The sequence below is a fragment of the Cebus imitator genome, unplaced genomic scaffold (genome assembly GCF_001604975.1).
Source record: "Cebus imitator isolate Cc_AM_T3 unplaced genomic scaffold, Cebus_imitator-1.0 Scaffold452, whole genome shotgun sequence".
In the NCBI taxonomy this organism is placed as follows: domain Eukaryota; kingdom Metazoa; phylum Chordata; class Mammalia; order Primates; family Cebidae; genus Cebus; species Cebus imitator.
Genome location: NW_016107767.1, coordinates 561,142 through 576,796, shown reverse-complemented (window position 1 = coordinate 576,796; position 15,655 = coordinate 561,142). Strand labels below are relative to the sequence as shown.

The 15,655-nt window shown below is 32.0% G+C and overlaps 1 protein-coding gene across 26 annotated transcripts in view; it reads right to left on the bottom strand.

Annotated features, from left to right (window-relative positions):
- The window catches only part of PPIP5K2 (diphosphoinositol pentakisphosphate kinase 2), an 80,920-nt gene that overhangs the window by 4,076 nt on the left and 61,189 nt on the right, over window positions 1-15,655 (bottom strand). For 5 of the 26 annotated variants that reach the window (XM_037732532.1, XM_017511805.1, XM_037732534.1 and 2 more), the window contains 7 exons: window positions 15,456-15,629; window positions 14,113-14,185; window positions 12,433-12,552; window positions 11,492-11,554; window positions 9,651-9,710; window positions 7,895-8,035; window positions 3,881-4,006 (listed from right to left, as the gene is read on the bottom strand). In XM_037732532.1, coding sequence (XP_037588460.1) covers window positions 3,881-4,006; window positions 7,895-8,035; window positions 9,651-9,710; window positions 11,492-11,554; window positions 12,433-12,552; window positions 14,113-14,185; window positions 15,456-15,629 — 757 coding nt within the window. The other 21 variants (XM_017511786.1, XM_037732535.1, XM_017511790.2 and 18 more) reach the window with 11 other exon arrangements.

Below are 15,655 nucleotides of genomic sequence, written 5' to 3'. Positions count from 1 at the left end.
AAAAAAAAAAAAAAAAAAAAGGAAAAAAAAATAGCAAAAGCCCATAGAAAGTTTTAAATAAAATTCTTAAAAATATTGAATTAGTATAAAATAAGGTAGGGTAGGAAAGAATAAAAGTATACTATATAATAAAGGTAAAATCAAAAGGAATAAATAGAAAATATAAGAAAGTAGTAGACGAACCCCAGCATATCAATAATTATATTAAATGTTAATGAACTATAAACTGTAAACATAAGGTAGATATTCTTAGAATGCCTTGCATAAGTAAGTTTGAAGAGCTGTAACACATCTGGTAAACTTTAAAACAAAGCATTACTGGAAATAAAAGACAAAAAATTCATGGTAATAAATGAGTTCAAAATATTAGGAAGATCCGATAGTCAAATATGCACGTAGCTAGTAAGAGACCTCCAAAACACACAATGCAAAAATCTACCAAATTAAAGGGAGGAACAGACAATTCTGCAGTTGTGAGTGCAATCGCTCTCTATACAATTGACAGAACAACCAATCCCTTCTTGACCACCTCTCTGCCAAGAAAAACCAAACAGTAAAGACAGAATATCTGAACATTATCAATAACCTTGATCTAATGCATAATGACAAAATAGTGTCCATTAGGATCAAAAAACTATAAGATAAAACAGTTGTTTTAAAAGAACACATGGTATATTCAAAATATTCCAGATGTTAAGTCATAAAATAAGTCCTACATTTAAAAAACTGAAATCACAGTGTATGTTTTTATAACTGCAATGGAACTAAATAAGAAATTGATTAAAAACAATTAAAAAGAAATCCTGAATATTTGAAATTTAACCAATATACTTTTAAATGTGCAATGGATTAAAGAAGAAATCACAAACTAGAAAATATTTTTAACTGAATGATAATTAAAATACAAGATAATTTTTGTGAGATGCAACTAAAGTGCTTAGAGGGAAACTTAAAACTTTATAAATGTTTGAATAGATAACAAACAATGACCTAAGAAACTAGAAATAGAGGGTAAAAGTAAACCCAAAGTAAGAAGAAGGTAGAAAGTAATTAAAATAATTAATTAAAAACAAAACTAACAGAAAAACAAAGAGCCAAAAGTTGGTTCTTTGAAAAAGCTAAGAAAATTGATAAATCCCTAGTGAGAATGATTACAGAAAAAAATAAAACACAAATTACCAGTATCATGAATCATAGAAGTTATTACCAAATTCATTAAAAAGATAATAAAAGAGCAACAAAGTAGACAATTTAGACATAACAAACAAATTCCTTAAAAAAATACAACTTAAAAGTATTACAAAAAGGAAACATTAATTCTATCAAAATTAATTGATAGACAATTAATTCTATAAAACATTAAAGGAAGAAACAAAAATCTTATAAAAACTCATTCAGAAAACAGAAAGCACTTCCTAATTATTTTATAAAACAGCATTCCTCTGATACCAAATCCTAAAAAGGGCATTACGAAAACAGAAACAAAACAAAAACTAGACCAATATCCTATCTTTCACAAATGCAGATGCAAAAATCCTCAAAATCAAATTCAGTCCAGCACTATATATATATATATGTATATGTGTATATATATGTATATGTATATACATGTGTATTTTATATATGCTGATAAACTATAGTTAAATATACATATATATGTATATATACATATACATATACACATATACATGCATACATATATATATATATATATATATATATATATATATATATATATTTAACTATATTTTATCAGCATCTTTCTATCTTACCTTCTTGGCACATTTGATTGTATCGTTGATCCTTACTGAAATGCTCTCTTACCCTGACTTCCAAGATATTACTCTGCCATGATATTCCTTCTATCTCTCCGATCTTTCTACTTTACTTGTTGATAATCCTTCTTCTTCCTGCTTTCTTGTCCCAGGCAGTGAGATGCTACTCTGTTCATTTTTCTTACCCTATGTATTTTTTCTCAGAGAATTTTATAAACTTTCATATATATGTATATATGTGTGTGTGTGTGTGTGTGTATATATATATATATATATATGAAATATATATTATGACTGAGTAGAGTTCATCCTAGGAATGCAATGTTGACTTAACATTTGAAATGTCAAATATGACACTATTTTTACTTTGTTACTTAAAAACGTACACGAATTAATGCATTTATTATGTGTCTAAAGAACAATGTACTAGGAGTCAAAATGCATTCAAATCCTAGGTCTACTGACTACTAGCTATGTAAGCTGAGATTAAGTTACTATCTCTGTTCCTTTTTTTAATCTGTAATGGACATAAGAATGGTATTAACCTTTAAAGGTTATAATGAGAACTATGAGAATAAAAAATGCTTATAATATAAAGAACTATACAAATGTTAGCTGTGTGTGGCATGTGGGATGCATCACAACTTAGGTTTAGGATACTATTCAATGGTCTGTTGCTTCATATACTTATTAGTTGGAATGTGCAAGGTTCAAATCTGTAATATTTGTGGTTTAAGATATTGCCCCTGACTTACAAGGCCTGGTAATGTGATAGAGCTATAATCAGGTATAATAGATCAAATCAGTAGCACAGAGTGTTACTGAAGTTCTTGTTTTGACAATCATATAAATACATTATCAGTAGAAGAGGTTGGGTTGAGTCTTGAAGGATGTGAAGTAAAATAGAGAACACTTTAATAGAAAAAAAAATGGCATGAATGCTAAGGGAATTTATTTAGGAAGAAGTAAAGAGAGCAGTTTGGATACAGTATAACAATTAATAGCAGTTACTATTTACTGAGTGTTTACTGTGTGTGCCAAGTACTTTATATATAAGATTACAATCATTTCTGACAGTTTTATAAAGAAGGTATTATTACCCTGACTTTATGACTATGAGACTAAGGATCGGAGAGGTTAAGTAACTTGTCCAGAGTGACATAGCTAATAAGTAGCAGAACTGGGATTTTAATCTAGGTTCCTCTGACTCTTAAGCACAAACCCTTAACCAAAAGAGTATTTGAGAGCATTAAGAGTAGAAGAATGAAGACATTTGCAATGAGGCTGTCATAAAGTCTTGGAGGTATATGAAATTCTCTGAGGAAAAAAGATATAGGGTAAAAAAATGAACAGAGTATCATGTTCTTGTCTGGGATAAAAAAGTAGGAAGAAGAAGGCTCATCAAACAAGAAAAGTAGAGGAATAAGATAAATGGATAGAATATCACAATAGAGTAATAGAGTGAGACCGCATTTTAGGAAGGGTCAAAAATACAATTAAATGTGCCACAAAATTTTTGAAGGGTAAAAATACAATTAAATATGCCACAAAATAAAAGTTACTTAAATTTGGTAGTCACATAATCAGATTATGAATGGAGAGATGAAAATAGTCTCAGGAAAGAGAAAACAATTTTTTGCTTTCTTTTTTTAATACTTGAAACAGGGTCTTGCTATGTTGCCTACTCTGGACTTGAACTCCCCAGCTCAGGTAATCCTCATACCGCCACTTCCTGAGTAGCTAGGATTACAGTTGTACATCACCATGACCAGTCCATAGAAATTTTCATGTAAGATGATGCCTTAAACTCAAAAAAATAATAATTAAAAAAAAAGCAAAAGAAGACAGTCCACAAATTAGTTTGGGGAAAAGTGTGATTTTGAAATATATTTTGTTAACAGATGTGGAGAGAGCAGAAGACAACAGGACAAAAAACAAATACATATCAATAGACTAAAAAAATAGATTTTTAACCCTTAGGATCATTATGCTCTAGGGAAGGGTAAAGATCCTAATTAAAACAAATTTAACATTTAAAAAGCAAGTTATTACTCCTCTAATTTCTGTGCAAATCCACAAACTCAACACACACACACACCCCTAACCTGGTTTGCTGCTTGCTTTAGTACTCTTTAAGGTAGCTGGTGGTGTTGGGAGGATCTTTGCAGGTGTATACGTATTTAAAGATACTTTTTTTCTCATTATTGGACTGGAACGCAATGCTGTAGAGGCTGAAAAAAAATAAACAAACACGTTAATTTAATAATTTCCTAGCAATTTCTTACCAATTCTATCTTAACATTATAGAACATTTCTTATAATTTAGTGACCCTACATAATAACAGAAGAAAATGGTCAAGGCAAGCTTTGCAAGGTAAATTTAGCAAAATCATCTTTTTAAATAAAAAAACAGTTCTTTTATGGTCTCAGACAAATAGATGTTTTGTTTATATTGTAAATAATAAACATTTGAATAGTATGCACCAAAGGAATGCCAAGAATAGAGCAACAGGCTTTATCCTTTCCTGACAGAAACTGAAGTTTTTAAGCCATGGCAAAGAGCTGATGGCATAGTTTTCTTGCCTGGTAACACAGTAAGTAATACCCTGGCGTAGTAGTTCATGCTGGAATTACAGGCATGAACCACCATGCCTAGCCAGGGACTGGGAGGATAAATTTCAACTGACTAATACAGAACAATAATTTGACTTACTTATTACTTATAATTTAGTTAGGCCAAGGGAGGAGAATTGCTTGACCCCAGGAGTTCAAGACCAGCCTGGGCAACACAGGGAGACCTCATTTCTATAGAAAATTAAAAAATTAGTTGGGCCTGTGATTCCAGTTACTTAGGAAGCTGAGGTGGGAGGACTGCTTGAGCCTGGAAGGTTAAAGCTGTAATGTGCCATAATTGTGCCACTGCACTCCTGCCTGGGTGACAGAGTAAGACTCTATCTCAGGGGAAAAAAAAGAGAGTCTCAAATTGTATCTCTAAAAAAATAACAATTACAGATTCAGGGATATTTCATCTACAAATATAATGGTATACTAAACTATCATATTTAAGAATACACTAAATAAGTTATAAGTAATAAATTAATACTATTTTCCTATATTAGCCAGTTTTCTAAATGAGAGGGAGGGAATTTTAAAGTTGGGTTTTTAGGTTCTCTTTCTGCCTAAGGTGGAGAGATTAAAAGGTGTGAAAAGGAAAAGTAGGGATAATTCTTAAGTATGGAATCCTCTGGGCAAGGACAGGCCACAGTACGGGAGAAGGAGAGACTATTGGCATGAGCTTCTAGATTCTTAAGCAAAGAAAGATGCAGTGTGCTTTTGAAAATCAAGATGTGGGCTAGCTATGGCAGATGTGCCTTTGCTGGTTGAAGCCTATAATAAATGATTACACATTTAACAGAGCTCAAAGCAGTCACTAATGAAAATAAACTAAGTGATAAAAAGTCATAAAACATCACACAAAACAATATAGCTTTACTTAGCGCTTTCCTGCTTGCATATTTTTATCCTACTCTATGAACTTCCATCACTAACTTATCCTAATTAATAAACCTACTCCATTTTCTCCAATTTGAGATTGTCACTTCCCCATTGTAAGCTATCTTCTGGTTACCACAATATTTATTAATCTTGTCTCAGATGAGGAAAAAAACTTGGAAGACAGAGAATGATTAACCGTGCCTTTTCCCTTGTTATAAACACCATAAAATGAATATGGTTCTACGTATATGATGTTACACCTTGATAACTCAGTGAACTAATTGCAAATAATATAAATATACTATAATGTAATAAATATTATTCCTATAGTTATTCCATAAAACGTAAGATTCAAATACTTTCAACATAACTGGCACCCTGTTTTCTTTGCTATTCAAAAATAATGAAAAAAATAGAGGCTTTAGAAGACCTGGGTTTTAGCCTTGCTTGACCACTAACTCATTGATTTCCTCAACTGTGTGTTTCTACAATTTTTCCTTTAAATAGTAAAACTGTTCCTAAATGAAATCTTAAATAAAATAGACCAAAGCAGATACTCTGGTTGAAGCCACCATGAAAGACACAAGCCCTAACCATTCAGCATCCTCTCTTCCTCATGGAATTTCCAAAGGCTCTTGGGAATACAGTCTGAAGATCAATGAACTAGATTATCTCTAAGGTTTATCCAATTCTATGAGCCACATTAAGCACATTTACTTTCTCATCTATTTCTGTTAGTAACTAATTGCATGAAATTTTAAGAAAGCTAGAGGGACTGAGGTACAATTCATATCCATGATATAAAGAGCTAATTAGAAATTAGCACAACTGGAAAAAGAATCTAATATCCTTTGCTTCATTAACATACTTCAATGATATACTCTGAGGAACTGAATTCACTAACCACAAAAATGAAACCATCAAGAGTACCACAGAACAAACCTTAAACTATTATCTTTTTGTAAATATTCTACTAAAATTCTCCTTTTATAACAATGTCATTACTACTTCTATTACCTTCAAATCATTCACTGCAAGTCTTCTAAAATTTTAATAGTGTTGATATCTACCCCTAAATTCTTATTTACTAATTAGAATAATTCTTTAATCTCTATTTTAAGATTTGAAATCCCCGCCCCAGGGAAGGATTTGGAATCTTAAAACAGAGATTAATGAAACATCATTAAGGGTGAAGGGGTAAACTGGAGTGTATTCAGAATCTCTACTGCATTCTGAGGTAACAGCATTGTCCACTCTATCAGGTTATAGAGAATATAAAAGGAGAAGACCACCTTCATTTTCCTGACTCTGACCTTTATCGCTTAGAAAGTTATTTCATTTGGAGTATTATCAATTCTCAGAATCAGACACATTTATATGCAAATTTTTAAATTAAGACCTACTTCCTAAAACCATCCCTAAAGTGAAATATTTTAGTACACTCACCAATATACGTCTCTACTACCATTAATGATTGAAAGCTGGCCTCTACTATCAAAAAAGGGAAAGGTCACTACTTCATACAAATGCAGGAGGTATCATTTGGACAGAATATAATGGGAATAGAGCTCTCTAGAATTATACAATGTGAAGGCCCAGGAAAGAGAAGAGAATGACAGACATAAAAGTGGCATTCACTCTGAGAACTCTAATATCTCATTTTATCTTGAGCAAAATTTATTTTCAGCACTCAGAAAAAGAGGAATGATATTCAAAGAAAGTTTGTCACTCTCTAAGATACGACTAGAATAGTAAGACTCTTAGCTCCAAGCAAAGCATTCTCTCCCCAAACGAATGCTTTCCGTACTGGAAATTCCAAAGTACTGAGGAATCCTATAGAGCTGAAAATGACAACTGCCAGCTGACTTCTCACACCTAAAAAGGACGCCCTGAGCATTTCCCAAAATGATGTCCCTCAGAATAGTGCCACATGATATTTAACGTGTTACCAAAAAAGTGTTTTCTAAAAAATAAGTTTTGGAAAATCTGGGTTATACAGCTTTCTTTACAGAAGAACGTCAGTCTTTTATATGTTAATGTAGCTATACCTCTCCAAAGGGAGGCGGGATATAATACAGTTTCTAAAACTTATTTAACCATGAACATCTTTTCTTCAAATGCACAAATTAACCTCTTCAGAATGTTTTCTAAGGTATACAATTTGAAAAATTGTTCTAATTTGCTCTCTTTCATTAAGAGCTCTTTCTATCTGCTTACCAAAGGTAGTCAGGAGATAAGTGTGTATTAATGGGTTAATGTGAACTGATATTTTGCAGTTTAAAAAAATTTTGCTATAAAATAATGTACAATAGGAATGTGAGATTTCTACAAACATAGTTTTAAGAAAAGACCACAACCCTATATTTTGTTGACTTCTATTGTTGTTTTGTTTTGTTTGTTTTGGTAAGAAGATAAGATTCTGGCAGAGAGTAAAAAAAAAGAGGTACATTTCACATTACACGAAAGAATTCCTAATCATGTTCCTTTATACTCCTTTGTCTCCTAAACTTCTGCTGCTACTCATTACCACTACCTGCTTTTATGTTTTTATAATTCCTGTTATATTCAAATAGTATGTAGTTGCCCAACATCTTAATAATAGTAATGAAAGAAAAATTTCCTACAAATTTCAGGGGTCTTCCGTGGAACGTCACATGATGGAGAAGCAATGGAAGCAAGAAATTCATCCACTTGCTTTAAAGATAGGGCATTATGAAGTGTTTCTAGAGGACAAATAGATGGCACCATGGAATACAATTCAAAGCCTAGAAGAGAAAATAACCAAAAACAAAAAAAGTTGAATATTTAAAAATTAGTAATTAAAAAAGAAGACTACTGATTTGAACTACACAGTTCAGGTCTTTTCAATCTATCACATGCAAACACACAATCTCTCTGAAGTCATGACACCAGATGCTATGCAATATGGAGTTGGAACAAAATGTGACAAAGATTTCTTTTTAAATGTAATCATGTAGTACAGCATGCACACAATTTCATTCTATATTGGTAAAATCTAAGAATAATACTTTTAAAAAACCTAGGAGAAAAAAACCAAAGAAATACAAGTTTTCAGTTTTTATTTTTTTGAAGTCAGGTCTATTCAATAGGTGAATAAGCTGATGCCACATGATGTGTCCCTGATGCCAGGATGCTAAAGGTAACTTCTTATTGAAAAACAATTATTTGTGAATAATTATTTTAGATACTTTTCCAGGTGTGCCAAGGCCAATGATACTCTCTAGTGCGATCCCAAAACAACATTCATTCATTTATGCTGGAATTAAAATTACAAAATGTATTTCACCTACCTTTACTGAATTAACACATAATTATATTACTAAAATCACTGGCTGTGTAAAGTTAGGCCAAGTAAAAAGCAATACAAAATACAAATATGTTCCTATTCAACAATAGCACAGAAATACAAAAATTTCATGAAACAACCATGCAAATATGTATTAATACCATCCGTGAAACAAAAGCACTTAAACACACAGTTTATGTTTTTAAACAAATAGGATATAGGTTATTCACTTTTTTAAAAAAGAAAATTGCCTGTTTATTTAAACTTTATTCAACTGAATGGCTTTTAAAATTGCTTTTATATACTTTTAAAAATAATGAGTCTTTCTAAATCTGCTCTTCCAAAAATTCAAACTAATTTCCTCCAATTAAATACTTATAATACTCAAAAAAGGTATTACATAAAGTCCAACATCATTAACTTAAAAGTAAAAATTACCCTTAGACTGCAAGACTCTTGGCTTCAATAGACGTGTGCTCATTTTTTATTGACTGATGTTTGATTTATTTAAATACTGCAAGTAAATATTGACCCAAGAACTGCCTAATTCTCAGTTAGAATAGAGAAACTTTGGTTAAAAGGGAATCTAACCTTCCCAGGAAAATAAGCAAAGGACTTGCAAAACTGATACGTTTTATTTTCAGGTGCAAACTGAAGCATGACAGAACATTACATATACTTTAAAAACAAAAACAAAACTATACCATAACAGCAGCTAAAGCACCTAAATTAAGCACTAAAGAAATTAGGCTTGCACAACTGTTACATTTTTTTTTTAGAAGTACAAGATTCATGCAATTGAGCACAAACCCTTTCTGTGCACTGTACTAAACTTAACGATGTGCTCTTTTCTTCTTTCCTCATAAAGTTTATAAATCTTTTATAGCAAGTATTTTATTTCATTTGCCTGCTAGATTTTATAACAGGCAAATGACAATATAATCAAGTTCCTCTAGACTACATTTTTTCCCAATTATCTTTAGTAAACTTTTCCTATAATGCACAATGAAAGGGTTAGTGCAGCAATTTAAAAAGCCACCCTGCTGACATGTTTAGAAGCTATAAGAACATACCACTGGAGCCTAGAAATTCCACAGAGGAAACGGACCAGCACCTATAGAGGTGTAGGTGTTCTGCACAGAGGCCCAGAAAATAAGGTAAAGCACTGTCAGAAGATACTTGTCTCACCATGTTCCTTGAACTAAAGATGAAGGGAGGGGTAAGTCCATGGTATGTGTTAAAGATGGAAATAACATGAAAGTTAGGGGAAATAAAAAGTGAAAGAGTCAAATGACAATTCGTAGGACAGATAAGACAACACAGTATTAAAAATGGAAAAAAAGGCACCCTTAAAATTCAAAAGAAATATTTGCAGAATTGAAAGGAATGCATCTTATATGCATTTGTATGTGTGGAACATCCACACTTAAAAGGAGCCTAAACCATAGTAATATAAAATTACTCTATTTCTATTAAATTTAACAAAAATACTTTTCATTTTTAAAAAGTTTCAGTTAAACACAGATTCTCCTAGATAATGCCTCAAATACTGGCTTTAAACACACAGCATTCAGTACAAAAACTATGGTCTTAAACCTGCAATATCTCTTCTTAGAATTTTTGTGACTTCTGTTTTTCTTGTGACTTCTGTGTTTCTTCTAAGAGGTTCTTAGGCATGTGGTTTCTTTAGAAGCTGCAGCTGTATCAAATAAGGATCATTTTCTTCAAAAAGTGGCATTTAAACAGCTACAATGAAGGGAAAGTACATTAAGCTTTAAGGCTAAATTTTTACTTCTTGAGGATGAGATCTTCTTACTCCACCTTCAAGAATTATTAGTGCATTGTTATTTAGATGTGTTGTTAAAGGATCCAGAAGTGGGATAATGACCATAAACTTGTGTTGAATCCTGTAGTTTTAAAAAAGTTTCTGAAAGATCTTACTTGAGTTTTTGAGACTTATTCGCAGTTAAAAAGAAAAAGAGTTCCAGGGATAAAAGTATCTTCATTCCATGTATAATACAAGCAAAAATCTCTAAGTTTTCTTTTAAATTCTTTGATCCTGAATTATTGTAAAATGATCAGTAAATATTCCCTCTTGCCCCACAATATCAAGCTCTATGTTAGAAGCTGTAATGCTGCAATAATTCCTCTTACAAATAATGGTCATGAAACACTTTCCTATTTAGCCTCAAAAATGGAATTTAACGGAGTTGGGTTTCTAGATCTTAACTTAATCTTCTTCCTATCAGAAGTCCTCTAAATTTTAAGAAAAAGCAGTGGTACTAAAGGGAATTGGTTGCTTGATAACAGCAAACCACATTGCTAAGAAGAACAAAGTGAATGCCGGACAGTTTTCAGAGTGCTCCAGACCAAATAGGGTTTTGCTTTAGACAAACAGCCAGAAACAGATGATGTTATACAGTGAAATATGCATCATCAGGTGCCCAAGTACTTTTCAAAGACACATCTTACTTGGCTATTTGACATAGGTGGCTCTGTATTTTTGTTTAAATATCTAAATAAGACAACCATGTGATCAGAAAAGGAATTAGGAAAAAAAAAGTTATTGAGAATTAAGATAAATTAAAGAATACTAATTGTAATTTAAAAATGTATGTACACTGATCATTTGAGAAATCAGAAGAAATTTTTAGGTGTTAATTTAGCATTAAAACTCATCATGATTGTGGTCATTTAAAAGTTTGATGAGTAATGTTAAATTATTATGTTAATTACAGCTGAATAGGGAGCTAGACAGTATCAATAATTTGGGTGAATAACAGTTGGAATTGAATGCCAATTGACATTAAGGACAAAGAAATGAATGATACTGTATACCCCATGTTTTAAAATAAAATAAAAATAAAAAACGGATGAAGCAGGGAGTATCTTTTAAAATAAAAGCAAAACGTACCATTGGTTGGGTGTCGAGCAAATGAGATAGAAAACCTTTTAACAGCAGAACCGCGTGTGGCGTCTGAGAAAGAGAAAAACAGGTACCTGAAATTCATAACAGCTACAAAAAGAAGAACACTTAAAAAAAAAGAGGGGAAAAACAAATATATGAGGAGGTTAGAAAGGTGACATGCAGAAGGGACAATGAGAGAAGGTAATAAGGCAAATACTGGTTAAAAGAAGTTAACTAGCTTGATGACAGAGAAAAAGTGCCGAATGAAATATACAAAAGAAAGAAAGCAAGATGAGCTGGCAATTCTGGTAAATCCATGTTTACTGTCTAAACTAAATTTGTTGATAAATGAGAAAATGTTTTAAATAAAGATGATCCTGAAAGAGCTAGAACCACTTCTCTTAATAAAAAGGACATACTTCCAAGGGCCTCAAAAAATTCTGAATATTAAAACTTAAGGTATATTAACAACATTGAGGATCTCCTTCAGCTAGAGATTCTAAAATATTCTCATTCCATGTTTATTTTTATAAAAATATTGCCAATATGACATTTTCCTTTACTTATAAACATTCCATTCACTTTAATTAGCTCAGTAAGTAAAATAAGTATTAACAATAAATAAAAGTTTAAAAGATCAAAGAAAAATTTGTTCTTTATAATATGGACTATCAATTATCTAAAATAATATACATAATGCTGTTCTAAGTATTCCATTTCAACAAACTTATTGTACAAGTACTCTAAGTCTAATTCAAATTAATTGCTGATGAAACATGGATCCAAGTTGTAGATAACACAGAGCACTGATAGTCATTTAGGCAAAAGATGACAGGATTTCACTTCAATCAGTCCGTGGCCTTAGATTTATTTGCCTTTGAGAAATACTGCTCATGGGTATGTGCATGTGTGTAGGTATGAATCTGTGTGTGCATGTGTGCACATACCATCTATGCAGCCAGAAGAGGTCAGCTTTTTACGATGAGTACGAGCATAATCCTGTAGGTTAGGTGCGCTTGAAGAACCCCCGAGCACCGAGGTGCTAAACAGGCCCGCACAGTGAGACCCTGATGGGAGTTAGAGAAAATACATACACAACGGGTGTTCTTCCATTCACATTGGGAATTCATGCAGCATGCAATTAACATGGCTCTTACCACATATAAGGCAACGTTTGGAAGTGCCTTGAACAGGCTCACAATAGTCTTGTAATTTCCTAATGATGTCAGTTTTAATACAATACTAATAAATACCACTATCATTTATCATATGTACAAATGGGGCAATTTAACATTGGACAAAATGTTATCTTTGAGAGAAAAAAATGTCCATACAATAATGAGACATATCCATCCTAAAGCATTAAAAACATCGCCATAAAAATAACTTAGGGCAAGAAAGGATTCTGTTAATTTTTCAAGGGTGAGCCATATTAAAGAAAAAATAATCTCCTTTAAGTCATATTAACATTACATTAAGTCATATTAAATCAGTATTTTTTAATGTATAATTATAAATGACAAATCTTTACTGATGCCCCTGAATTAAAAATTACTACTCTTTCTTATGAAATAAAGTATATCAAAACTTATTTATTTGTGAGAAGACCAGGTACTTTTCAGTCATTCAAGGCCTAAATCACTTTAAATACTTAACAAATGACTTAAGATCTTAGTTAATAAGACCCCTAATGAAATACATTACTAGCAAATAAAATGGCCAGTATAAACTGATGCTCAATTTGTAGGAAAAGTCTTTACACCAAGTAACACTTTCATCACTGGGGAAAGATTAAACAAATATCTATCAAACATACTATGATACAGCAATAAGAAGGAGTAATATATAAAGATACTGTGGGAATATTAAAAGCTATCATTACAAGCCATATGAAATTAACTAAAGAGAGCTTCTCAAGTATTTAGGCATCAACACAGTTCATATACTTAATACAGAGATCACAGTACACATATAAACTAACAATGAGATCTGTTTATGCCTTATTAAACCTATGAGACAACTATTTACAGAAAATAATATGCCACTATCTCATAGTTTATCAACCATGAGCTTTAAACCAAATAAGTTTAGAAAGGTCTTTTCTAATGTTGCTTTGAGTGTTAGCAGAGAACCAATTATGTTCTACAGGTTAGAGTTAAGACTGCCACTGTGCATTAGTTTTGACTTGGCTTTTCCTTAAGAGCTGCTCAAAGGAAAATTAATATATCCATATAGGGTTTGAAGTATTCCCTACTTTAAAAATATTTTTAATCAGAAAAATGGAAAGCTCCTTTTTGCATGCAATACCATCTTTTCATCTTTATCAACTGGGAAAATGAAGTTTCCTTCATAAATTAACTTACAGAGTACAAGATTAAAAACTGTCATTGGCAAGTGAACTAAGTGGTTATTATTGCAGTCATTCAAAAGGGTTATGCAACAAAATTAAATGCTATCTCTTCTTTATCAAAAACTTTGAGTTATACCACTTAACATTTCTGAATTAGTACACATTAAATAAAAACTACAGCATAGCATTTGGTCATGCTTTCACCAAAGAGTTTTACATGTGTGCACAACAGTGAGTTTAAAAAGGGTATGAAACACATTTCCTTTACACCACATACCTACAGTAGGATTCTGCTTCTGTTCCACAAGAGTTCTTGGTGTTCGCAGGTAATTAGCATTTTCAGATACAACCTGCATAAGGAATGCAAAATAAATGAAGTAAAACAGTAAAATAAATTCAAAAGTCCATACTTCATATGCAGCCTGTTCCAGACAGACAAAGGTTAATAAGCTGTATGATAAATATTAGTAGAAATACATAAAACATGAAAGATCATGCAAGATCCCCTTTTGAAGGGAGTCCATTTCATATGAGGTCCTTGCAATGAAGTGGTGCGAAGCAGGCATTCAGAATGAAACATCATGTATGAAACAAGACAGATGAAAAGAAACAATTAAGAGATTGATATAATTTCACTTTTAAAAGAAGCCATATGCCCACTTTTAAACAGCTCCTGTATTTGAAGGGGGAAAAAACAACCACAAACGAAAGGAAGACAGAGACTCTCGAGGTTACCATACAATTATTGATCCATGCATGGGCTTTATCAGAGTAACCTTTAAATATTCACAGCCTTAATGGATACCATAATCCCTTTTCCTATAATCAAATGCATTATATTTCTGAAGGGAAATTGCTGAAATTATCAGAAAAGTCATGTGTGACAGTAGACCTTCCAATGTAATAGAAATCATGTATATTTTAAGTTTCTCAATGTCATCACAGAAAGTCCTTCTGAAGTCATTTTATGTTGACCCATATTGTTGATGGGCACATATGCAATTTTCTCTCTTATCTTAAAGAGAACATTAAAATATTACATAGCCCAAAGAAAAACAGACTGTATGTATTCCTTAGATATTTCCAAATAATGGAATAATGAGGAAGAAAATTATCAATATTAGATGTATCCTTCCAATTAAAATGGGCCACATAAATTCTGGTATTTTAAAAAATGTTTACATTCTCAGCAAATTCCATATGGAATCTATGTTTTTCAATTAAGTAAGAAAATGTTAATACATTTTCATACAATCAAATTATATAATTTTGTTTCTGAAAGTTTTAAAGGACAACTAAGTCACAAAGAAAGATTTCTTTCCTTTTTAAATAATTTTATTAATAAGCTAAAATTCCAGGAGAAAAACATTTATTGATCGTTTTTAAAATCCTGGATATTTGGAACCTTCTCAGCAAAGATGCTAAACACATGCCATGTAAGTGATTTCTTTCCCTCTAATATTGGCAGATATCGTAAGTATTTTTAAATGAACTCAAAATTAAAAAAACAGAAGCATTTACTCTGATGTGAAATACAAGGGATTAGATGTCCCCAAAGACAGCTGTTTGTTGCTCTGAATGCAGGGAGGAAAAATGTTTAATGAAGTAAAGTTTAAAAACCTGTTGCCATGAGCCAAAAATACTGGATGTGAAAGCCAATGATTTGGGGGAGACAGGGGAAGAAGTGATTTGTTCCCCTGATCTGCGTCTTCGACGCCCAGTACCCACACCACTGGTATAATGCAGCCAGGTACCAGTACCCTCTGGGCTAGACACACTCAGGGGGCTCTCTTCCTGGAAGTGAGAAAGGGGGCAAAAAA